General features: G+C 50.3%; 3 protein-coding genes across 3 annotated transcripts; 2 read left to right on the top strand and 1 right to left on the bottom strand.

The window, feature by feature from the left end:
* Positions 1–6,447: 6,447 nt before the first annotated feature.
* LOC100216560 (uncharacterized) lies at positions 6,448–7,370 on the top strand. The gene has a single exon (NM_001142980.1). The coding sequence runs from the start codon at positions 6,481–6,483 to the stop codon at positions 7,162–7,164; it is 684 nt and encodes a 227-aa protein (NP_001136452.1). The 5' UTR covers positions 6,448–6,480; the 3' UTR covers positions 7,165–7,370.
* A 321-nt stretch (positions 7,371–7,691) lies between these two features.
* On the top strand, positions 7,692–8,273 carry LOC100275826 (uncharacterized). Its single transcript, NM_001352343.1, has one exon. It carries the CDS (start codon positions 7,800–7,802, stop codon positions 8,034–8,036), a length of 237 nt encoding a protein of 78 aa, NP_001339272.1. The 5' UTR covers positions 7,692–7,799; the 3' UTR covers positions 8,037–8,273.
* A 75-nt stretch (positions 8,274–8,348) lies between these two features.
* LOC103644430 (lysine-specific demethylase SE14) lies at positions 8,349–24,218 on the bottom strand. The gene is made up of 2 exons (XM_008667634.2): positions 24,122–24,218; positions 8,349–10,529 (listed from the first exon to the last, which is right to left on the bottom strand). Exons 1-2 carry the CDS (start codon positions 24,216–24,218, stop codon positions 8,665–8,667), a joined length of 1,962 nt encoding a protein of 653 aa, XP_008665856.1. The 3' UTR covers positions 8,349–8,664.
* Positions 24,219–24,487: the final 269 nt, after the last annotated feature.

Genomic DNA, 24,487 nt, shown 5'->3' with positions numbered 1-24,487 from the left:
ACAAGACTTCGGACCGGTTTTGGGCGGAAGCAGTCAACACCGCTTGCTACGCTATCAACCGTCTCTACCTTCACCGAATCCTCAAGAAGACATCGTATGAACTCCTCACCGGTAAAAAGCCCAATGTTTCATATTTTAGAGTCTTTGGTAGCAAATGCTTTATTCTTGTTAAAAGAGGTAGAAAATCTAAATTTGCTCCTAAGGCTGTAGAAGGCTTTTTACTTGGTTATGACTCAAACACAAGGGCATATAGGGTCTTTAACAAGTCTACTGGACTAGTTGAAGTCTCTTGTGACATTGTGTTTGATGAGACTAACGGCTCTCAAGTAGAGCAAGTTGATCTTGATGAGCTAGATGATGAAGAGGCTCCATGCGTCGCGCTAAGGATCATGTCCATTGGGGATGTGTGTCCTAAGGAATCCGAAGAGCCTCCACATGCACAAGATCAACCATCTTCCTCCATGCAAGTATCTCCACCAACCTAAGATGAGGGTCAAGCTCAAGATGATGAAAATGAAGATCAAGAGGAGCCACCTCAAGAGGAGGACAATGATCAAGGGGGAGATGCTAATGATCAAGACAAGGAAGATGATGAGGGTCCAAGGCCGCCACAACCAAGAGTCCACCAAGCGATACAACGAGATCACCCCATGAACTCCATCCTCGGTGATATTCAAAAGGGGGTAACCACTCGATCTCGTGTTGCTCATTTTTGTGAACATTACTCCTTTGTGTCTTCTATTGAGCCATACAGGGTGGAAGACACATTAAGGGATTCGGATTAGGTGTTGGCAATGCAAGAGGAACTCAACAACTTCACGAGGAATGAGGTATGGCATCTTGTTCCATGTCCTAACCAAAATGTTGTAGGAACCAAGTGGGTCTTCTGCAACAAACAAGATGAGCATGGTGTGGTGACAAGGAACAAAGCTCGACTTGTGGCCAAGGGATATTCACAAGTCGAAGGTTTGGATTTCAGTGAAACCTATGCACCCGTAGCTAGGCTTGAGTCAATTCGTATATTACTTGCCTATGCTACTTACCATGGCTTTAAGCTCTATCAAATGGACGTGAAAAGTGCCTTCCTCAATGGACCAATCAAGGAGGAAGTCTATGTTGAGCAACCTCTCGGATTTGAAGATAGCGAGTACCCTAACCATGTCTATAAACTCTCTAAGGCGCTTTATGGGCTCAAGCAAGCCCCAAGAGCATGGTATGAATGCCTAAGAGATTTTCTTATCGCTAATGACTTCAAAGTCAGAAAAGCCGATCCTACTCTCTTTACTAAAACAATTGCAAATGATTTGTTTGTATGCCAAATTTATGTTGATGATATTATATTTGGGTCTACTAACAAATCTACTTGTGAAGAGTTTAGTCGGATTATGATTCAAAATTTCGAGATGTCTATGATGGGGGAGTTGAAGTATTTCTTAGGATTTCAAGTGAAGCAACTCCAAGAGGGCACCTTCATTAGTCAAACGAAGTACACTCAAGACATACTCACCAAGTTTGGAATGAAGGATGCCAAGCCCATTAAGACACCCATGGGAACCAATGAGCATCTCGACCTCGACACGGGAGGTAAATCTGTAGATTAAAAGGTATACCGGTCGATGATAGGATCTTTACTCTATTTATGTGCATCTCGACCGGACATTATGCTTTCCATATGCATGTGTGCAAGATTCCAAGCCGATCCTAAGGAAATTCACCTTAGGGCCGTGAAACGAATCTTGAGATATTTAGTTCATACACCTAAGTTTGGCGTTTGATACCCCAGGGGATCCACTTTTGATTTAATAGGTTATTCAGATGCTGATTGGGCACGGTGTAAAATTGATAGGAAGAACACATTAGGGATTTGTCAGTTCTTGGGAAGATCACTGGTGTCTTGGGCTTCAAAGAAACAAAACTCAGTAGCTCTTTCAACCGCCGAAGCCGAGTATATTGCCACAGGCCATTGTTGCGCGCAATTACTTTGGATGAGGCAAACCCTTAGTTCCTCTCCTATGTGATAATGAGAGTGCAATCCGCATGGCGGATAATCCCGTTGAGCACAGCCGCACTAAGCACATAGACATTTGATATCACTTTTTGAGGGATCACCAACAAAGGGGGGATATCAAGATTGCTTATGTTAGCTCCAAAGAACAATTAGCCGATATCTTTACCAAACCATTGGATGAGAAAACTTTTACCAAACTTAGGCATGAGCTAAATATTCTTGATTCTCGGAATTTTGATTGATATTTTGCACACATAGCTCATCTATACCCTTGATCATCTCTCTTTCATGTGCTATGACTCATGTGTTTTTTAAGTGTATTTCATGCTAAGTCATAGATTGAAAGGGAAATGGAGTCTTCGGCGAAGACAAGGCTTCCACTTCACTCCATCGAATTATTCATCCTTCGCCGTCACTCCGCACCGCTCTCCAATTTGGTATAATCTTCACTCGTATATTGTTTGCCAAAGGGGGAGAGAAAGTAAAAGGGCTTATATTTCACTCACAAAGTATCCGTTTTTGGCGATTCATGCCAAAGGGGGAGAAAGTATTAGCCCAAAGCAAAAGGACCGCACCACCACCAATTTCAAAAAATGTAGTCTTTCAATTTGTATTAAAAGAAGTTTTTCGATTGGTATCTTATTTTTGATATAATTTCAAATTGGTATGACCTCTTTCAAAATTAAATATCTAAAACCCTCTTGAACACTAAGACGAGAATTTCATTGAGGGGGAGTTTTGTTTAGTCAAAGGAAAATCATTTGAAACAGGGGGAGAAAATTTCAAATCTTGAAAATGCTTTTTGAAATCTTATTCATTTACCTTTGACTATTTGCAAAAAGACTTTGAAAAGAAATTCCAAAAGAGTTTGCAAAAACAAAACAAGTGGTGCAAGTGTGGTCCAAAATGTTAAAATAAATAAAGCAATCCATGCATATTCTATGAATGTATAAATTGGTTTTAATTCCAAGCAACCTTTGCACTTACATTATGCAAACTAGTTCGATTCTGCACTTATATATTTGCTTTGGTTTGTGTTGTCATCAATCACCAAAAAGGGGGAGATTGAAAGGAAAATAGGATCAAACCTTTTCCTAAATGATTTTGGTGGTTGAATTGACCAACACAAATTATTGGACTAACTAGTTTGTTCTAGAATATATGTTCCATAGGTGCCAAAGGTTCACAACAAACCAATACAAATATAAAAGAAAAGGTCCAAATCAAAGGAGCAAAGAAAACCGAAGGCTGCCCTAGTCTGGCGCACCGGACCGTCCGGTGTGCCACCGGACAGTGTCCAGTGCACCAGGGAGAATCCCCTCCAACTGCTAAGCTTCGGGTTTCTGAAAATGGCTCTCTGCTATAATTCACCGGACTGTCCGGTGTAGCACCGGACTGTCCGATGTGCCAAGCGGAGTAACGGCTACAACGCCAACGGTCGTCTGCAAAAAGTGAATAGTGAGCTACAGTGCGCGGACTGCGCGCGTAGAAGTCAGAGCAGGCGTAGATGGCGCACCGGACAGTGAACAGTGACTATCCGGTGCACCACCGGACTGTCCGGTGGCCCCACTTGTCAGAGCTCCAACGGTCGAACCCTAACGGTTGGGTGATGTGGCTGGCGCACCGGACAGTGTCCGGTGGCGCTCCGGACTGTCCGGTGCGCCCTTCGACAGCAGTCTTCCCCAACGACCACTTTGGTGGTTGGGGCTATAAATACCCCCAACCACCAACACTTCAAGGCATCCAAATTTTCAGCCAACACATTCAATACAAGAGCTAGTGCATTCAATACAAGACACATATAGAGTGAATTAAAATCTCTCCAAGTCCCAATTCCACTCAAAGCAATAGTGACTAGAAGAGAGAGTTTTGTCGTGTTCTTTTGAGCTCTTGCGCTTGGATCGCTTTTCTTCTTCCCCATTTATTGTTCCTAAGATCTTTGTAATCAAAGCAAGAGACACCAATTATGTGGTGGTCCTTGTGGGGACTAAGTGTCCCAATTGATTGAGAATAGAAGCTCACTCGGTCTAAGTGGCCGTTTGAGAGAGGGAAAGGGTTGAAAGAGACCCGGTCTTTGTGACCACCTCAACGGGGAGTAGGTTTGCAAGAACCGAACCTCGGTAAAACAAATCATCGTGTCACTCTCGCTATTTGCTTGTGATTTGTTTTTCGCCCTCTCTTTCGGACTCGATTATATTTCTAACGCTAACCCCGACTTGTAGTTGTGCTAAAACTTTATAAATTTCAGATTTGCCTATTCACCCCCCTCTACGCGACTTCCAGTAACAACAGAACCATCAGTATTAAACCTAAGAACAAACTGAATAATGCCTGCTCACTCCTTTTATTTCTTAGTAGAGTAATGCATCGAGTGTCTGATCAAGTGACCAGTTCTAGAAGATGACTTAGAGGATAAACTCTGCTTGCAGTAATAGCAGATGGCAGCAACTCTTACCTCCTTACCTCCTTCCATCACAATCACCTCTTCAAAGTCTAGCCAAACTTACGCCAGCCCCTTGCTCCTTGAACGATTGGCTAGGTGGGATTTAGATCCACTGCTTGTCGCGATCGTCAGTCTTGCTGGTGTGGATCCATTGCTGGCCCCACCTCAACCACACCACCAGCGATGAACTGTCGGGCATCCTTAGCCTAGTTCTTGTCTTCTAGCCCCATCTCCTCATCCTTAGCGATTTGGTCTAGTTTCTAGTCATCTTCCATGGACGACATGGCACCAGGAACCAGGCCACAAGGCACCAACCCTCACCTCGTCGATGTCTTCGGCTCCTCACGACGCATAACACCAGATCGATGGCCAGTGCCCTACACGAGTTATAAGACAACAATAAAAGAGAGGAAGAGAGTAGATAGGGAGAAAGGAAAAACAACATCTCAAAATCCAAAGAACCCTAACACTAGATTCATACCTGCACGTGGTAGCACTAGATCCACCGACGAGGCTACGACCAATTAGGAAACGATGCAACGAGAGGAGACATGGACACCAGAGCGATCAGATTGAGGGTTAGGGTTACAAAGACAACACAAGAGAGGGTCGTGGCTCACTGGAGGGGACAAGGAAGGAAGAGGATTAGAGCACCGGTTACCGGAGCGTCAGACCCGTCGGCCAGCATGGGCTCGCTGGCGTATGCCTATGAGAGTCGAGGCTAGAGGGAGAGTAGTCGAGCAGAGCGGACGAGGGAGAGGTCGGAGAGCGGCTACGCGAGAGTGATAAAAGAGGGGACGGGATTAGGGTTGGCTCGGGGTCGAGGGGTCGCGTCCGCGTGGCGACGAGTATATTCCCAGTCGGGTCATTGCCGGACCACCTCCTTAACCGGACTAGGCCTGTGCCTGCATCGTGGGTCAGATTATCTACCCAAACACAACACTGTACACGTATTGAGACAGCCTGGGCACGATTTCAGATGGACCAGGCCGTGCTCGGATCAGGCCTAGAGATGGCAATGGAGACCTGATCCCCGATTCCCCGCGGGGAATTCCCCTATTAGGGGACGGGTATGGGACTAATTTAGTCCCCGCAGGGATCTAAATGGGGGAAATTGAATCCCCGTCGGGTTCACGGGGACGGGGAACCATCCCCCGTCCTCGTTCCCCGTGTACCCGCCCCACGAAACTTTTTTATCCAAGTTAGTCAATTTATTTTTTAGAATTATAGTAAAAACTCAATGTACGACATGTTATAAAATAGCAAACTAAACTCTAAAGTAGATGACTCTTGTAGTTTTCAATCTTGTTTGTTAAATTTGTATTAGTTTGATACAATTAATTTAAATTTATTTTTAAATATTGTACTTCTAGTGGGGACAGATTCCCCACGGGGATAAATTCCCCGACGGGGACGAGGATGGGAGAAAAAGCTCCCCCGTGAGCGTTCGCGACGACGGGGACGGGGAATTTTCTTCCCCGCGGGGACGGGGATGGGGAGCCATTTCCCGACGGGGAAATCCCCGTTGCCATCCCTAATCAGGCCGCTACAATGCGCCATGAGACGTCGGTCGGGCTGGCCCGTCTAGAAGCAAGGATGCTTTTGGATGTAGACCCAAGGTTGCCAGGCCAAATATTGGCCTTGCAAAGTTAATTTGGCCCATGTTTGGTTGGAGGCCAAATTTTGGTCATGCCCAAATTTTTTTGGCCACACCAATTTAAAATTTTGCCAATCCTTGGCCAAAATCTGGGCCAACAAATCCGCAGCTAAAATTTGGTTGACCATATTGCATTTTGATCACAAAGCAAACATAATCTAATTTTGATGTAGCCTAGCTTTGGCAAACTGCCTAATTTTAGTTAGGTTTCTTTGGTCCACAATCAAAACAGGCTCCAAAATTTGCCTCGCCAACCGAGTCACAGTTGTCTTTTCACAAGCCCCACGTCAGACAAGATGAGGACAGCTCGGACAGGTCACACCGTCACGTATCCGGCATCAACGATCCTCCGTTCCCATCTTCCTTATCCAGATGGCGGCGCCGGCCAACTCCACCACCTTCTCCGGCGACGTGTGGGCGGAGCTCCGCCTGGCCGACGCCCGCGACGTGCCGCACATCCACCGCCTCATACACCATATGGCCGAGTTCGAGCTGCTCACCGACCTCTTCGCCGCCACCGAAGAGCTCCTCACGTCCACGCTCTTCCCATCGCCGACGCCGCCTCCCTTCACCTCCTTCACAGCCCTCGTCCTTGACCTATCCCCCACCCCCATCCTCCCGGACTCCTCTTCCACCATCGCCTCCCGCCGCCTCGACCTCTCCGCGTCCCCGCTCGCAGACCCGGAGGCCGCCACCTTCGCCTCCCCGCGCGGCGGCGGGCGCGTCACGGCCGGGTTCGTGATCTGCTTCCCCAACTACTCCACCTTCCTCTCCAAGCCCGGGCTGTACGTTGAGGACATCTTCGTGCGCGCACCCTGGCGCCGCCGCGGCCTTGGCCGGATGATGCTGTCTGCCGTCGCCGGCAGGGCCGCCGAGCTCGGGATGGGCCGGGTGGAGTGGTGCGTGCTCGACTGGAACAAGAACGCCATCGACTTCTACGAGGGGATGGGCGCCGATGTGCTCCCGCAGTGGCGCATCTGCCGGCTCGCCGGCGCAGCCCTTGACAAATACAAGGTCAGCCAGAAGGAGGCCGCCGGTGGGAAGGCTGCAGAGTAGGAGGGCCTGGAAATTCGCTTATTGAGAGTGCCTGCCAATAATAAAGGTGGTGGATTTGCTTGCGCTGCTTAGCTCTGGCATGGTTTAGAACTAGATGATTAGTGATTCAGTGCATTTGATCAGCTCATTAGGGCGAGATGGGCAATCGGGACTTGTTGTGGTATAAACCTTGCTGCATTATGCTAGACTGTCTTCTGATTTGATGCACAAGTATGTCTTTATGTTTAGTCATTTCAGCCTGAACATGCCTTTTCCTTGTCGATCAGAGTCTCAGCTGAGCTGCTTCAAAAGAATTCACCGGGGAAATTCCTACTTTTTTAAGGGAAAATAAACTCTCTTGAAAAAATAGAAATCTTTTAGAAAATAAGTTTCTTAAACTAGCCCTTATTATCGTTATTGCTGTTTTCCTTGGCCCCTGGTCCAAGCTTTGGCTTTCTTCATCTTCTTTCCCTGTACGGCCGGAGCTCGCCTTTCTTCTCAAGAAAACGCTCGATATAAATTCACACGAGGCCACCCCGTTCGTCGCCACCATTGCAGCAACATCTTCTCTTAGCTCCAGTTTCTTAGCGTCTCGTCTCGTCTCGTCTCTGACCTACGTACAGAGATCAAGCAGCAAGTCCACCCTTCCATCACCGATGGAGAAGGACGGCGCGCCGAAGCCGGCGGCGGCCACCGCACCGGAGCCGGAGGGGACCCATCAGCCGACGTGGTGGGCACAAACGCAGTGGGCCAGCATCAAGAGGAAGGCCCGCGGCGCCAGCGAATACGCCATGCTCAGGACCCGCCAGGGCATCACCTTGTTCGGAGAGCCCAAGCTCGGGTCTTTGATCAAGGCCAAGGGAGCTTCAGCCAACGATGAGTCGTCCCAGTAGTCATGCATGTGTTCTTGATGCCACGGGCGGCAGCAAACACGGGTGAACTCAGTTCTTGTTACTTCTTGTTAGTAGGTGACCTGTCTTAGACTCTGTCTGCATTGCATTGGTGGTTACTGGTAGCTGTAGTTTCGGCTCTGGCGTGCTCAGGTCTGCTGGGTCGATGAGCTAGCTAGTCATCAAGTCATGCAGTTTTAATGTTTTATAATAATAATGGTTTTTACTGTCATTGATAGTCACAAGGGCAGATTAGCACCGGATCAGCCGAGTCTCGAACCCTCGACACCGTCCAACCGGTCCTCCCATACCGTCCAGGCAGTAGGGTCACTGCACGGGCCCTGCCGCACGCGGGGGCCACGCGGCAGTGCCCTCTCCCCACGTCAGAGGATCTCGTTCCACCGTCCAGCCACCTCGATAGTGCTCATAAGATCTGCCCTGAATCGTAGCCGAACACTAAGACATATATAAGACTCATCTCGTTGAACTAAAAAAAAACATGGATCTGCTGTAACAGTACGACAGGATATAAATGAGAACCCAGACAATGCGAAGACAGGAATTACATGCACACGATGAGAACCCAGACAATGCGAAAACATGGATCTGCTTGTGGACATTAAGTTCAGCCCTAGTCACACAGATCAATATCACACTGAAATGATCCCACTGTTTTTGTCCTCTTACACCTTTTAGCAAAAGAAGCTTCAGCTGTCCTGCTCCATTCCGACTCTTCTACTACCGCAGGTTTAGTCCTTGACCTCAAGCTCTCACAGGGAGAGCGGACGAAACTCAAATGACTTTGTGAACTATCAGTATTTGATAGAGAATCCCTCTTCCTTTTGTGATTGCGTCTGACATAGCATATGATATTTGTTCTATTTGAGAACCCGATGCACCTAGCTACAACATCTGACAAACCAACTTGTTTATCATCTTTTGCTGCTCCCAAAATCGTGTCTGTTTCCACCACCTCTACAGCTCTGACATCTGTAACATCATATGCAGAAGGCTCATTGCTAGCCAGTGTCATTAGTGTCAAGGAAGCTTTGCCAACCTCATCTTTACCAGGAGCATCTGTTGCCTTGGACTCTTCAGCCAGAGCTCCAAGCAAAATATCAAAAGTATTTGAAACAGTGTCGACAGATATTCCGTCATGTCCAGGGAGTGCAGCCATGGAAGCAACTTGGGCGTCCTCTAAGATGTGGGAATCTATATGCGGAGATTCATGCTTTAAGTTAGCAGGATTATGGCTCTGGTGCTCAAAGGCCTTGACAGCAGAATGGCTGAAATCAACCTTCGACTCATCACTCACCAAACCAGGTGGAACTGACGGAGGCTGAGTTGAAGCAGGAACATCAGCACTGGGCATCTCATCAAAGCTTGAGTTTAGTTTCACTGGACCAGTACCCAGATCATGAGTCTCCATTTGATTATCTACCGCAGATTTAGTAGTTTTTATTTCAGTATTAGAACAGTAGGATGTTTTAGCATAGCACTCCTCCTTTTCAAGGGATGCTGACACAGTGTCCCCACGCTTTCCTTCTGATACAGCCAAACCTTCTATCAGGTGTGAATCAACTGACATCATGACGGGATTATTGCAAATCCCCATCTTCTCTTGATCTAGTTGAACTTGCAAACATTCATCTCTGCTCCATAAAGTAACATCCTGAGATACTAAGCAGTCATTGCTTACACAGTTTATGCTTCCTTCCACAGAGGTACTTTCGTCATTAAGGAAATGTTGAACAGAAAAGGCTGGCAAACTGCTCAATTCAGATGACTGTATACATCCTTGATATCTAGTTACTTCAACAGGTGAGGCAAGTGGAGGTGAATCCAGGGAACCTGGTGAACAAATGGAGTCATGACACGTGCTAACACTAACTGGACCCTCAGGAACTTGATGCATCAAAGGATGTACAGCAACAGCAATAGGAATGTTAACAAGACAATGTCTTCCATGGTCATTCTGCTCGGAGCATGAAGGCTTGTCACAATCTTGCAATCCACCTGGTTGCTCAAGGCCACTTTGTCGAAAAGTATGCTGCCTACTGTCATCCTTACAAACATTTACATTAGTGACTATCTCCGTCCTCATTCCAGGCTTAAGATCCTCAGCAGTTGCTGTTGCACTAGAATTCCTAATAATGTCAGTAACTGTGTATAGTGTCCGCGCTCTTTTGCAAAGCCACTTAAGATTAGGAACAACCGAAACAGGTGAAGAGCAGGAAAACAGTCCCCCAAATGACAAAAGAGATTCTTCTTGTTTTTCTGATTTCTCTTTCTTGAGTTTAGCAGAATATTTCAGGTTTAGACCCATTTGTGACGTCCAGTCTCTTCCATCTTCCTCATGCCCCTCATCATCAATTGAAATGTTGATTAGACGTAAATCAGACTTGGATGCACTTGCAAGTGAAATGTCGCCACAATCAAATTGAGACTCAATTTGCTCGGCTATTGATATTGCAAGTGCTTTAAGTTTGACGAAGTCTGCAGGAACCAAATAGAAATACCTTAAGATCAGTGGAAACCTCAGGTAATATGGAAAGTAAATGAAAATATAAGCATATTTGTTTTAAATCATGATTTAGTAGTTCAATTGCTATTTTCAGGAGTAAGCCAACTAGGGATTATCACATGCATCAGACCTTTTTTCTGAAAGACGAATTAAGTGAGGTCACTTTAATGCTATGATGCAATTCTAAACTATGGTATTCCCTCCGTCCCGAATTGTATGTCGTTTTAGCTTTTCTATATCTCCGCGTCATCTTTTTACAAATAACCCCTCACAGCTATTTCAAATTAATCTGTTGTACGTCTATAGATGGCCAAACGGCGGCCCGACATGGGCCAGACGCCCGTTAGCCCGTCGACCCATTTGATTAAATCAGCGTAAAATGTTAAAAAACGGTGCGGGAGGTGGGATTTGAACCCATACCCTGATGGAAGAAAGGCGAGAGACACTGGGTGAAGCTGTATAACCAGTAGAACATCATGCTCAAATATTTTTAATATTGAATATAAATTATATATATGTATATACATTTTTTAAAATAAAAAATATAATTGTGTCGGGCCAAGCGAGCACTACGGGCCGAGGCTACAGCCCAAGCACGACACGACGTTCTTGGCTCTTGCAAGCATTAAGTCGTTTCTGAGACCACACTGGCCAATGGACTCCATGGTGTTTGAGGTTGCTGAATTGGATGGAGCAACAATGATTTGTCACACTAACAGTAAAATGAAAGGTTATTTGTTGGTTTTAAATGTTAGTAATTGCTACGAAGTAGCATAATTTATATTGAGCACATCCAGTTTTTATTGATGCCTGACTTTAGCAATCACTTCATATTTTGATCCATCTTTTTTTTTATAATTTTGAGTTCATGTGACTTATTTTAGAAACTTGAGCTCACAAACGTTCTCTTATTTGGTGTACCCGCGGACAGAAGGCAACCTAAGCCTTCCAAATGGAGCTCCAACGGCTCCTAGGTCTCTTGGGGCTATAAAAGGGACCCCTAGGCGCATGGAGCACCACACCAAGCATCCCTTGAACATCCTAAGACACCGAAACACTGTGGTCATGCTAGAGCTTTGATAGCTTGAGATTTGAACAAGAGTTTGAGTTGTAATTTCGCTGCGTTGTTTCTTGTGCTTCTCTCTCAACTTGTGAGCGTGTGTTGTTGTGATTTTGTCACTTGTGTGTGTTTCTACTTCCCCTTACTTTTGAGTTCATTTGAAATCAAATTGTGTAAGGCATGAGAGACTCCAAAGTGTGGAGATTCCTCACAACAGGACAACGTTGAGATAAGAAAGAGAATCGTGGTACTCAAGTCGATCAGTGAATCACTTGAGAGGGGTTGAGTGCAACCCTCGTCTATTGGGACACCACAATGTGGATTTGGTAAGCATTTTACACTTGACCGAACCACATGATAAAATCGTCGTGTCATTTGTCTCTTTATCTTATAGCGATTCTACTCTCTCTAAGTAGTTCACTTCACTTTAAAATTGCTCTAAGTTTAATACTCACCTTGTGAGAGCAATTAAGTGAAGAAGTCCTCTCCTCTCATCCTCGTCATTCGAACTTGGCTTTTTTACTTCACTAATCCAATATCAGTCCAAGTTTGTTTCGTTGAGCTATTTTTACAGGATCACTTATTCACCCCCTCTAGGTGCTCTTAGTGTGCCACCAATGTCATGCATGCTTGCCTAAGTTTTCCAACACTTCATTTTTTGCAAGAAATGTAGCCTAATGTTGTGCGCTGTACTACACAACTTGACACAAAAATTATATATGTATACTTCGGTACAAGGGATTATTTGGAACTTAATATCACAAAAAATGTTTAGAATACCCTGTAACTTTTTCATCCTTCACCAGTATCATAATCCCTCTCGTGCAAATAGAATGTCCTCGACATCATAGAAACGCCATTTATAGTTTAAAAGGTGATCTATTGCTTTGATTTCTTTATATTCCATTTTTTCAACTGTATGGTGGCAAAATAGTGCCTTACAACATTAACCTATGTTTGGACAGTTATCTCATGCAACTTGACTAAATTTTCCATGGTCTTTTTTGGAAAATGATGTGGCATAATGATGTGTGGTGTTTTACTTGAGTGGACATAAACATCATATAGATATGCCTTGAATAGAGGAGATTATGAGAAACTTTTATCATGAAATGTCATTAGCTAGCCAAATAATGTTTTCATCCACTAGTCTATACTATACTTAAAGCACCAGTTTCAACGGTCGTCCCGCGTCATATTTTTACAAATAACCCCTCACAGTTATTTCAAATTTATCCGCTGCACGGCTATAGATGGCCAAACGACGCCCGGCAAGGGCCACACGCACGCGGGCCACAACTATGGCCCACGCATGTCATGCCGGCCTGCTGACTGTGCCGGGCCAGCTCGTTAGCCCGTCGGCCCATTTAATTAAATCAGCATAAAATGTTAAAAAATGATCCAGGAGGTGGGGTTTGAACCCATGCCCTAATGGAAGAAGGGCAGAAGATACTGGGTGAATCTGTCTAACCAATAGAACATAATGCTCAGATGTATTTAATATTGAATATAAATTGTATATATATGTATATACGTTTTTTGTAAAATAAAAAAATCGTGTCGGGCCGAGTCAGCACTACGGGCCGAGGCTACAGCCCAAACACGACATGACGTTCTTGGCTCTTGCAAGCATTAGGTCATTTCTGAGACCACATTGGCGCAATGGACTACATGGTGTTTGAGGTTGCTGAATTGGATGAAGCAACAATAATTTGTCACACTAACAGTAAAATGAAAGGTTATTTGTTAGTTTTAAATGTTAGTAATTGCTACGAAGTAGCATAATTTATATGGAGCACATCCAGTTTTTATTTATGCTTGACTTTAGCAATCACTCCATATTTTTTATCTATCTTTTTTATAAGTTTGACTTCATGTGACTTATTTTAGAAACTTGAACTCACAAACTTTCTCTTATTTGGTCTCTGTACGGTGGAATTATGTCATTTTATAATCTCTGTTCGTTCAGTCAGTCGTTGTGAACTCTCTTCTAATCGCTCACTTTATTGGTCGTGTTGTACCAAGACATATTGCATGGAGTAAACAATAACATCAGTTAGCCAAATAAAAAAATATTATACAGAGAGCGGAGACAATCAATAAAAAATCTTGAATTTTTTTGATGGATAGTGTTGGGGCGAAGGCGAAGACGGCACCCTTCGCTTGATGCCTTCGCCAACCTCGCTGCACCAACGGAGACAAGACGACTGACAGACTTACCCTTCGTCCCACGCGTCGCCGGACGAAGACCTGTGACGAGGTCGTCTTGTCTCGCGGCCTTGTCCAACATGGAGGCCCACGTGTGATCCGGCCCATTATAACAGGCCCTGCGTGGCCGCTGTGCATTACAAGCCTAATTTGTAAAGGTCTCCCTATAATTACAGTCTGTAACCCTGCTTTATGGGAATATTCCGGGGACAACCTAGGCGCCTGAGGGCACATGTGTCCTTAACTCAGGACGTTGGGCACTCACATACCTATAAGTACCCCCGCACTGTGCCCTTGAGAGGATAGATTAACAGAGCTTTTGCCATATCGAATTGAAACCTTGTTTACGTTGCTCTCACTCCTCCGTTGGATCAACTCGCTCGAGAGAGCAAGTTCCAACATTTGGCGCCCACCATTCGTGCTACGGAAAAACCACCCACGATGGCACCCAAGAGAGCTAGCTCGAAGGCTGACGAGGCTGCGAAGGCAGCACTGCTGGCCGAGAAAAAGGGCAAGGCCCTCGTCGACACCACCCATCAAGAGGCCACCGAAGACGACGCTCTCAGCAAGCGCCAACGCAACGAACAACCTACTCCCGAAGGCAGCCTCCGCACCTGCAGCTCTGGAGGACAACCGCAACTTCCCCCAGGCTTCGCTCCACCGGAGGGCGCGGACGTCATCGAGGACGGCGAAGTCATCGGCGTTTCAGCGGAAGAGCACCTACAGCTGCGCGCCTTGCGCATCAAAAACCGCAACCTCCAGAAGCAAAAAGAAATCCTTGAGGCCAAGCGCCAACGTGTGTCTGCACAAGCTAAGGTGCGACAGATGATACGCGACGAAGAGCAGAAAGCCCAGGAGCTCGAACAAGAGATCGCGCTCATGCAGCGCGAAGGCCACCTCGGCCTGCAACACGGCCCTCCCCTGCAGCAGCGCGCACAAGTCGAAGACCTGTACTTCCCTTAGCACGGCCACGCCATCCCGCACGCCGCGACATTCCAAGGTGTCAACTACCTTGACGAGCGAAGTCCCCTGGCGCCACACCTGCAAGTGTCACCATGGCCCGCCAACTTCAGGGCAGGGACTTATCCCAAGTACAACGGCAGCACTGACCCAGCACAGTACATCATGAGTTATCAGGTCGCCGTTGCATCATCCGGAGGGGACGACGCCACCATGGCCAAGTCATTCATCATCGCCCTCGAAGGCCCGGCCCTCACCTGGTACACCAGGCTGCCCCCACTGTCCATCGACTCCTGGAGAAGTCTTCGGGACAAATTCTTGCTCAACTTCCAAGGGTACCGCCCAGACACCGACGCCTTGGTTGAGCTGTCACTCTGCAAGCAGATGGAAAAAGAGACTCTGCGGGAGTACTACCGCAAGTTTCTGGCCCTCAAGTCACAACTGCCTTCGGTCGATGACCAGATTGCCATCCACTACGCCATCAGCGGCCTTCGGGTCGGCGTCCTTTACATCCACTGTATCAGGGACCCGCCCAAGAACCTCTAGGAGCTGTATCAGCTATTTGAAAAATACGCCAGATCCGAGGAGCTCCACCAGCGCAAAGTCGAGTCTCAGAGGAAACCCAAAGACACTCCACAGCCCAGCCGCACGTGGACGAGGACCCCGCAGGCAGACTCCGGTCGGGACGGCCGCAATCAGCAATAGGTGCACAACATCGCCAACCAGAGCCCCGCTGGCGAGGCCCCTCGCCGCCAGGAGTATCCCCCCCAGGGCCGCGGAAACGGAACTCGCGGTCGGGGCCGAGGACGCGCGCAGCAGCCGCGCAGATTTTACTGCCTGTTCCACGGCGAAGACTGCGCCCACCCTACAAGAGACTGCCCAAAAACGAAGGCAACCAGAGACAGGATGGCACGAGCGCAACCAGCCGACAACCCTAGAGTTGTCGCGCACACATACCAGCAACCCCTTAAGCCATACAACCACGGCCCCGCTCCGCACCCACCGCACCACGCATACCAACATCACCAGGAGGTACAAATCGTACCTCCCCCACCCCCACCCCAACAACAAAACGTCCACCACCACAACCACCCCCAAGCCCCAAAGCAAGAAGACTTCACCGATCAACCGTATCGCGGAGTCATTCACATGATCACTGGGGGGTCCAGCGCAGACTTCGACACAAAGCGACAAAAGAGGGACCATTACCGCAGCGTCAACCACGTCGTCGTCACCGGTCCAGTCGTGCAGACAAAGTGGTCCCACGTACCATTGACCTTCGACGCCGCAACGTCGACCTGCGCAGCGCACCACACATCGACGCCATGGTTATCAACTGCAGCGTGGCAGGATGGGATCTGCACAAAGTCTTAGTCGACAATGGCAGCCAGGCAGATATCATTTTCCTCCATGCCTTCGATCGCATGGGCATAAGCCACAGTCTGCTCAAGCCTTCGGACAACCCGCTGTATGGCTTCGGCGGCAAGGGCACCTTTCCTGTCGACAAAATAGAGTTACCTCTCTCCTTCGGTGTAGCACCCAATGCCCGAAGTGAGCAAGTCACATTCGACATCGTCGACATGGTGTACCCGTACAACGCCATAATGGGTCGGGGCTCCATCAACAAGTTCGAGGTAGCCATTCACGGTCTTTATCTATGCATGAAGATCCCAGGTCCGCAAGGTGCCATCACAGTCTACGGCAACCAGCAAGCTGCACGTAACATAGAAAGAGACTTCGTTCCCGGGCAAAGAAACGTACACTGCCTCACGGCCCAATGCGAGGTCCCCGAATCTGCCAGCCCAACCACCAAAGAACATGACAAAGCACAGCTGCAAAGCAACGACGGGACCAAGACTGTCCCCCTCGACACGACGACACCCAAGCAAACTGTCACCATCAGCGAAGACCTCACCTCGCATGACAAGGAGAGACTCCTCAGTTGTCTGTCCAAGAATAAAGGCGTCTTCGCCTGGTCCGCCCTCGACCTGGTCGGAGTCAGTCGCTCCATCATCGAGCACAGCTTGGGAATTGACCCTTCGGTAAGGCCGAAGAAACAGCGGCTGCGCAAGATGTCCGACGAGAAGACAGAGGCCGTCAAGGCCGAGGTACATCGCCTGCTGGAGGCCAAATTTATCGAGCCAATTGCCTACCCAACATGGCTCGCCAACGTAGTGATGGTGCAGAAGAAGAGCGGCAAATGGCGAATGTGTATCGATTTCACCAGTCTTAACAAGGCCTGCCCCAAGGACAACTTCCCGCTGCCTCGGATCGACAAAATCGTCGATAGTGCGGCCGGGTGCGAAGTCATGTCACTCCTCGATTGCTTCTCCGGCTACCATCAAATATATATGAAGGAGAAGGACAAGGCGAGCACCAGCTTCATAACACCCTTCGACACATATTGCTTCATCAGAATGCCGGAGGGACTTAAGAACGTCGGGTCCACTTTCTCTTGGCTCACCAAAACGGTGCTCGAGGGCCAAGTCAGCAGGAATATATTCACGTATGTGGACGACATCATCGTGGCAGCAGAAGCAAGGAAGACCATCTGACCGACCTCGCCGAAACGTTTGCGAACATGCGGGACGCACGACTTCGCCTGAACCCCGAAAAGTGCGTTTTCGGTGTTCGTCAGGGGAAAATCTTGGGCTACCTGGTGTCACACCACGGGATTGAAGCCAATCCAACCAAAATCCAGGCTATCATCAATATGTCGCCCCCGCAGTCAGCCAGAGATGTGCAACGACTGACAGGCAGGTTGGCTGCCCTCAACAGATTCATCTCCAAATCCGCAGAGCGAAGTCTCCCTTTCCTCAAAACACTCCGCGGCGCAAAAGACTTCGCATGGGGGCCAGAGCAGGCAGCGACCTTCGCTTCGTTGAAGCAGTACCTGTCAGAATTGGCCATTCTTACAAGCCCCGACCCCTCGCTACCCCTGTTGCTCTACGTCGCGGCTTCGCCGCATGCGGTCAGCGCAGCGCTGGTTCAAGAGCAGAGCAGAGAGGGCACAACCAGGCAATGTCCAGTTTATTATGTCTCCGAAGTACTGACGACATCCAAATGTAATATGACGGAAATGGAAAAAATAGCCTATGCAGTTGTTATGGCCTCGCGCAAATTGCGCCATTATTTTGAAGCATTCAAGGTCCGGGTTACCTCAGATAGGGGACTCGGCGAATTATTCAGAAACCCAGAGGCATCAATCCGGATTGCCAAATGGGCAGCCGAACTCTCCGGCTACCACATCACATTTGAACCCAGGACAGCCATCAAGTCACAAGTCCTAGCAGACTTCGTCGTCGATTGGACTGGGCCAATAACACAGCCGGACCCGTCCGCAAGGAAGGTGTGGACAATCCATTGCGACGGCGCATGGTGCCATGCGGGGGCAGGCGCCACTGCAGTCATTACTTCACCCACAGGGGTCAAGCACAGATACGCAGCACGCCTCATCTTTGCTTTGAAGTCTGACAGATGCACTAACAACATAGCAGGATATGAAGCTGTCATCCTCGGCCTTCGCAAGCTAAGGGCCCTCGGCGTCACCACCTGCATCATCAGAACAGACTCCAAGGTAGTCGCCGGCCAAGTCGAGAAAGACTACGCATCGATGGACCCCGCGCTTATGCAGTACCTCACAGCTATCCGTAGTCTCGAGAGGCAATTCAAAGGTTTCACCTTGCAGCATGTGGACCGTGCCAAGAATGAGGAGCCCGACGCGTTGGCCAAAGCAGCCGCCCGAGGCGAGGCCCTGCCCTCCGACGTATTCTACCATGTCATCGGCACGCCAGCCGTCCGCAGCCCAGAGGGGCTCCAAATAACCAATGACAGCGAGGGCCACCGCATAGTCAACCTTATCATGACCGAAGACTGGCGGACACCAATAACCCTGTTCCTGCAGGGGTACTATCATCCAACCGACATCAATGAGGCCAAGCGCCTCAAACATCGAAGCCAGGACTTCGCACTAATTGAAGGACAACTTTACAAGAAGGGGGTCAGTCAACCCATGCTTAAATGTGTCACCGAGACCGAAGGCGTCCAAATTCTGCGCGAAGTCCACAGCGGGACTTGCGGCTCTCACGCAGGGCCTAGGGCACTAGCCGCAAAGGTAATCCGTCAAGGTTTCTACTGGCCCGCCATGATCTGCGCGGCAAATCGGGTCACAAGGTCCTGCAAAGCCTGCCAGAAATTTTCTCCACGATCGGGAAGCCCTTCGCAGTTCACGAAGCTAATCGCCCACACATGGCCTCTTCAGCGCTGGGGCCTAGACATCGTCGGGCCCCTACCCACGGCCCAGGGGAACCTCAAGTTCACCTTCGTCGCTGTCGAATATTTTACCAAATGGATCGAGGCAAGGACTGTATCCACAATAACATCGAAGACTGCCCATAAATTCTTCTGGCAAAACATTGTTTGCCGCTTCGGAGTCCCGTCCGAACTCACAGTTGACAATGGCAAGCAATTTGACAGCCAAGACTTCAAGGATTTCTGCTTCTCCATTGGCACCAAGCTTGCCTTCGCCTCAGTGTACCACCCGCAATCCAACAGAGTTGTGGAACGCGCAAATGGCAAAATTTTCACAGCTGTCAAGAAGATGCTCCTCGACGATAAAAAGGGCAAGTGGGCCGATTTGTTACCTGAAGCGGTCTGGGCATTAAACACGACTGAGTGCAGGGCGACTGGGTTCACCCCTTTCCGCCTTCTATATGGATCGAAGGCCATGACCCCGCAAGAAATAAAACATGGGTCCCCACGGACAGTCCCGTCAGCTGTCCCCGACGTGGACGAGCCCACTTCGAAGGACCTCATCGACGGAGACCGCGTCTTCGCCCTACAAGCTCTAAACAAATACCAAGCCCAAACAAAAGCATGGCGCAACCACACAGTCATCCCGAGGGAATTCAGCGAAGGAGACCACGTACTCGTCCGGACAGCTCGGACAGAGTCCCGGGGCAAGCTGGAGCCCAAGTGGGAGGGCCCTTTCATCGTCAAGACAAAGGCGTCCCCCAGCGCGTACAGGCTCGCAACGCCATCCGGCGAGGACTTGGAGCATTCCTGGAACATTGATAATCTCCGCAAATTTTTTGTTTGACTCCTCAGGGCCAACTCGCCCTTGTAATTCGCAAAACAATTTTATTCTGGCCCGCACTCTTTTCCTCCCGGGGGGTGAGGTTTTTAACGAGGCAGAGCCATGTAATATGCAAGCAAAAAATCCCCCGCAAAAATCTACGTCGAAAAAAGACCGCATCGACGGTCTTCGACATTTCGACCAATACAAAGTCACCGCGAGGGGCAGCGCTAGCTACCCTTGCGTGCGACAATTCGCGCAAAAGCCGCCTAAGGGTGCAGCCGGACTAGCACAACAAGTGCGCAAAATCGAAGTCTTCCTCAAAAGACTATCCGTGCAAAAGTCGCCTAAGGGTGCAGCCGGACTAGCACAACAAGTGCGCAAAATCGAAGTCTTCCTCAAAAGACTATCCGTGCAAAAGTCGACTAAGGGTGCAGCCAGACTAGCACAACAAGTGCGCAAAATCGAAGTCTTCCTCAAAAGACTATCCGCGCAAAAGTCGCCTAAGGGTGCAGCCGGACTAGCACAACAAATGCGCAAAACCGAAGTCTTCCTCAAAAGACTATCCGTGCAAAAGTCTACACCAAGAAACTGTCCGTGCAAAGACCGACTACAGGCGCAGCCGGACCGACATAATAAACGTGCTAGACCAAGTGCGCAACGCCCCTATGGACATAGCCGGATGTGCGAAGGCGCACAGCCTCATCATACAAACTATAGTTACATATGTACAGCGAGGGCATCACACCTTACATTGGTTCAACCTTCGGAATGATTCACATCTCCCTATAGTTAAATAGCATTATCCTAAGCTCCTCACCCTCAAAAAGACTTCGCAACTCCCCCTCACCTACACTCGCCCCAACCGGCGAGGACAACAATTCCCGCTTGCCAGCCCTGCCCACACGAAGTCGACCGCCATCCACTTCACTCACTCTACGCTTCGCCACCGCCCTTCGCCGCCTACGCCCAGCACTCGGACCAGGCAAAACTTCAGCATCCGTAACACGCGGAGAAGCCTCCGCCGCAGCCACATCCAAGGCCGCAAAGTAATCCAAGTCCTCATCCGAAGACTCTTCCGTCCACTCAACCGAACTCCTAGAGTCATCAAAATCAGAAAACTTAAACGCAGACTCATCCGATTCATTTCCAGCGACCACGGTCGAAGCCGCCACAAAATTAGCAGTAGCGGTTGCGTGCGCAGGCCCAAAATCCTGAACCTGCGCAGCAACCAAGGTTCAGTAACATAGCCAAAATTCTCTAACTACCCCACACCCACTAAGCCACCTGCGAAGACCCAGTCGCCGCCATGGGATCCTCCGCTGCCGGCTCCGTCGCCGCCTTCGGGGGATCCTCCGCTGCCAGCTCCGTCGCCGCCTTCGGGGGATTCTCCACCATCGGCGCAGTGGCTGACGACGAGCCTCCACCAGACACAGCAGCCGCAGGGGCAGCAAGGGAGCCTTCACCGGTTTCCGGGGGTGGTGCCGGGTCGACTTCAGCCTCGACCACAACCGGGTTGGCCTCCGCCTCGGGCTGCGCGCTGTTCAGGGGTCCGAAGTCCTCCACGTCCTCGGCACGCGCCATCTACAACATAGCACACCGATTCAGCAAAGCCCACGTATACCCACATTCAACGACACTATACAAAAGACAAACTTTACCTGATCCCTCGCCCGGTCAGACCGCTCCCTGACCACCTTCCGACCGTAGGGGCCCCACATCCGGTCGAAGAGGGCCCCCGCGGAGTCCTTCACCACAGGGTCTTCAACTTTATAAATCTCGCGCCCAAAATCTTCATCAGATCGGTCGAAGACCTCATAGTGACTGCACCCCTCGCGGGACAACACGTTCAACGCCCCTTCACAGGTGACGAGGGAGGCAAAGGACATAAATCCCTCCATGATGGTCGGGAGAGCGAACAATTCCTCTTGCAGCCACTCGAGGAAGCGAAGGCCCGCCTCTCGGTCGGGCACTTCGAAGTCAGCAGTCCGCGCGCCCAGCTCGCGGTATGAGTCCACGAGCTGTTTGCGCGTCCGCTCAACTTCCGAGCGTGTAGAGGCCTCGGCCCTCTCCGTGTGGGCCTGCAAAGCGTTGAACCGCACCTCCCATTCCTCAGCGCGCTGGCTGGCAAGACTCCCCTCCACCCGCGCCAATTTGGCCTCCGCCTGCGCCTTGGCGATGGCCTGGTTGGCCTCCCTCCTCTCCTCCACCAGCTGGCGCCGGAGGTCCGTCCTCTCGCCCTCCAGGGCGGCCACCTTCTCCGCCAGCTTGCGGCACTTGCTATCCACAGTCGACTTTTCCCGGACGGCGTCAGCATGCTGCGCCCGAAGTCTCTCGAATTCGGCAGACACATCTGCAGTAAGGGCCCCTGACGCCACACGGTCGGCGAAGTCGGCCGCTTAACAGACACAAATGAGACCACAATCCCCATGAAAGCGGTAAACACCGAAGTCCATCTCAACTTACTTGACTCAGCTGCTGCGACGCCTCCCTCAGCTGGCGGGACACAGTGTCCGCTTCGTCCTTGACGGCAGCGACCGCTGAAATCTCGCCGCTAGCGATGAGAGCGCTACCCTTCACCCCAGGCACCGCGGCAGACACCGTGGTCGCCACCGCAGGCGGAACAACAACAAGTTGCCCCTCGCCCGATCCTGCAACGTATCACCAGTCAAAAAAAACTTACCAACGAGATAATCGTCCACACTAATATTTGTGCCGAAGTCGGCAACGCGTCTCCCCGGTGAAGGCAATTCCCGAGCCTTCGCGGCTCCGTCCGGGGCAGACTTGGTTCCGTCGGCGCCGGTCGCCTTCACGCTCCCCGGCACCTTGCTGGACCCAGGGGCGGCCGGCTGGCTACCGCCGGGGGCGGTAGCCTTCGCAGTCCCCCGCGCCCTCTTCGGCCTAGCTTCGGGAAGCCTGATGACCGCCCGACGCTTCTGCGCAGCTTCCTGGCGATCCTTGTTCATCACTGCCGACACAACAGCAGCAATATTGCGTCTGTAAGGAAACACTCTCAAGTCACGAGCCATGCGAGACGTAAAAAATTCTTCGCCGGCCGCGCGGGGGATAGGAACGTCCTTGGGCCATCGACCCCCGGTTACCTCCAGCATCCGCGCCGAAGACTCCCGGAGCTCGGGCGAAGACATCCTTCCCCCGGGGGCCGCGCATGTTCCCATCAACTCCAGCAAAGCTATCGGAGACCCCCAGTTCTCCCACCGCAGTACCTAGCTTCCTCTTTTTAGTGGCTGCGGCGGCTTCTGGCGCGGGGTCATCCTCAGTCACGGCCGCTGGTTTTTTCCCGCGGCGATCGATGACGTCCTCCCCAGGGTAACCGCCATACGACAAAGAATTCAACTCGAAGACCCTATTCAGGTGGTCGTTGGATCCACGTATATCCCAACTCCGCTGGGCCTCCGTCTTTGGCACATAACGCCCAACAATTCTCACCGTCCCATCCTCTGCCTCACGCACAACCGAGGCAGGATCCCGCCCTCGCAAATCCAAAGCAAAACACGGACTTCGCACCTTCCGTCCACCCAGGGAGGGCATCTCGCGAGGGCATACTTCGCCCAACGCCCATCCATGAGCCAAAGGCCACACCCCATACCCTATGAATTCCTCAACTAGATCGCGCCCACTACTCGAGCGGGCAGCAATCCGAAGGGCCACCTCATTTTCATCATCCTCCGCCACTTCAAACGACGGGTACGCCACATAATAATGCGAACACATAATGGCGGCAGGGAGCCCTAGGTGGTCTTCGACTTCAGCCTCCGAAACATAAAACTAGTAGTCCCACCAGTTGCCCCACTTGTTCCGGGCACAGGGGACCAGCTCCACCACTTCCATCGAAGTCTTCCCGGACTTCGGCGTGAAAGTGCACAACCCAAATTGCGCAATCTTCTGTCCTATTTTTCTCTTCTGCCAGTGCAGACAGTATTGCTTGGCGAAGACCTCCACCGAAGGCTGGCCGCCATATGACGTCGTTGCCCAGACATACTTCGCCAACGCAACCACAGCGTTCGGTGTCAACTGATGAACCTGGACTTCGAACTTCTGCAAAACCTCCGACACAAAACGATGCGCCGGCAGGCGAAGTCCGGCGATGAAAAACGCCTCAAAAACAACCAATTCGCCCTCGGGCTCGGGGACCTCCTCCGCCCCCGGGACCCGTCCAACCCCACCACCAAAATACCCCAACCGTTGCATATCTTGAACGCGGGCCAACGATATCCGCGAAACACCAAATTCCACTGTATCACCTGGTAGCAACTCCACTGCCGCCACAGTGCCCAAGAGATCTTCAGAAGACGCCTCGGCCGTCGGCGTGGTCGCAGCAGACGAGGAGGAAGACAGCATGGCTACGTACCGTCGACGACGGTGTGCGGTCTGCTTCACGCGGGCCAGTTCTCCGACGAACAGGAGCAAGGAGGGCAGACGAGCAAGCGAGTAGTTTGAAAGTGAGGCTAGGGTTTTCGCGGCGCGCAGAAAGGTAAATTTCAATCCGCGCCGCCCCCGCCCCCTTTATATACACAGGGCGCGACGCTTCGGGAAACCCGCAATCCAACAGTGCGGCGTCAATCAACGGTCATGTCAAAAACCCCCGCGGAACCACTTCGAGCGAGGGC

This window comes from Zea mays, chromosome 1, assembly GCF_902167145.1.
Source record: "Zea mays cultivar B73 chromosome 1, Zm-B73-REFERENCE-NAM-5.0, whole genome shotgun sequence".
Lineage (NCBI taxonomy): Eukaryota > Viridiplantae > Streptophyta > Magnoliopsida > Poales > Poaceae > Zea > Zea mays.
Note: the sequence above shows the minus strand (reverse complement) of the source record. Positions and strands in the feature narration are given on the sequence as shown.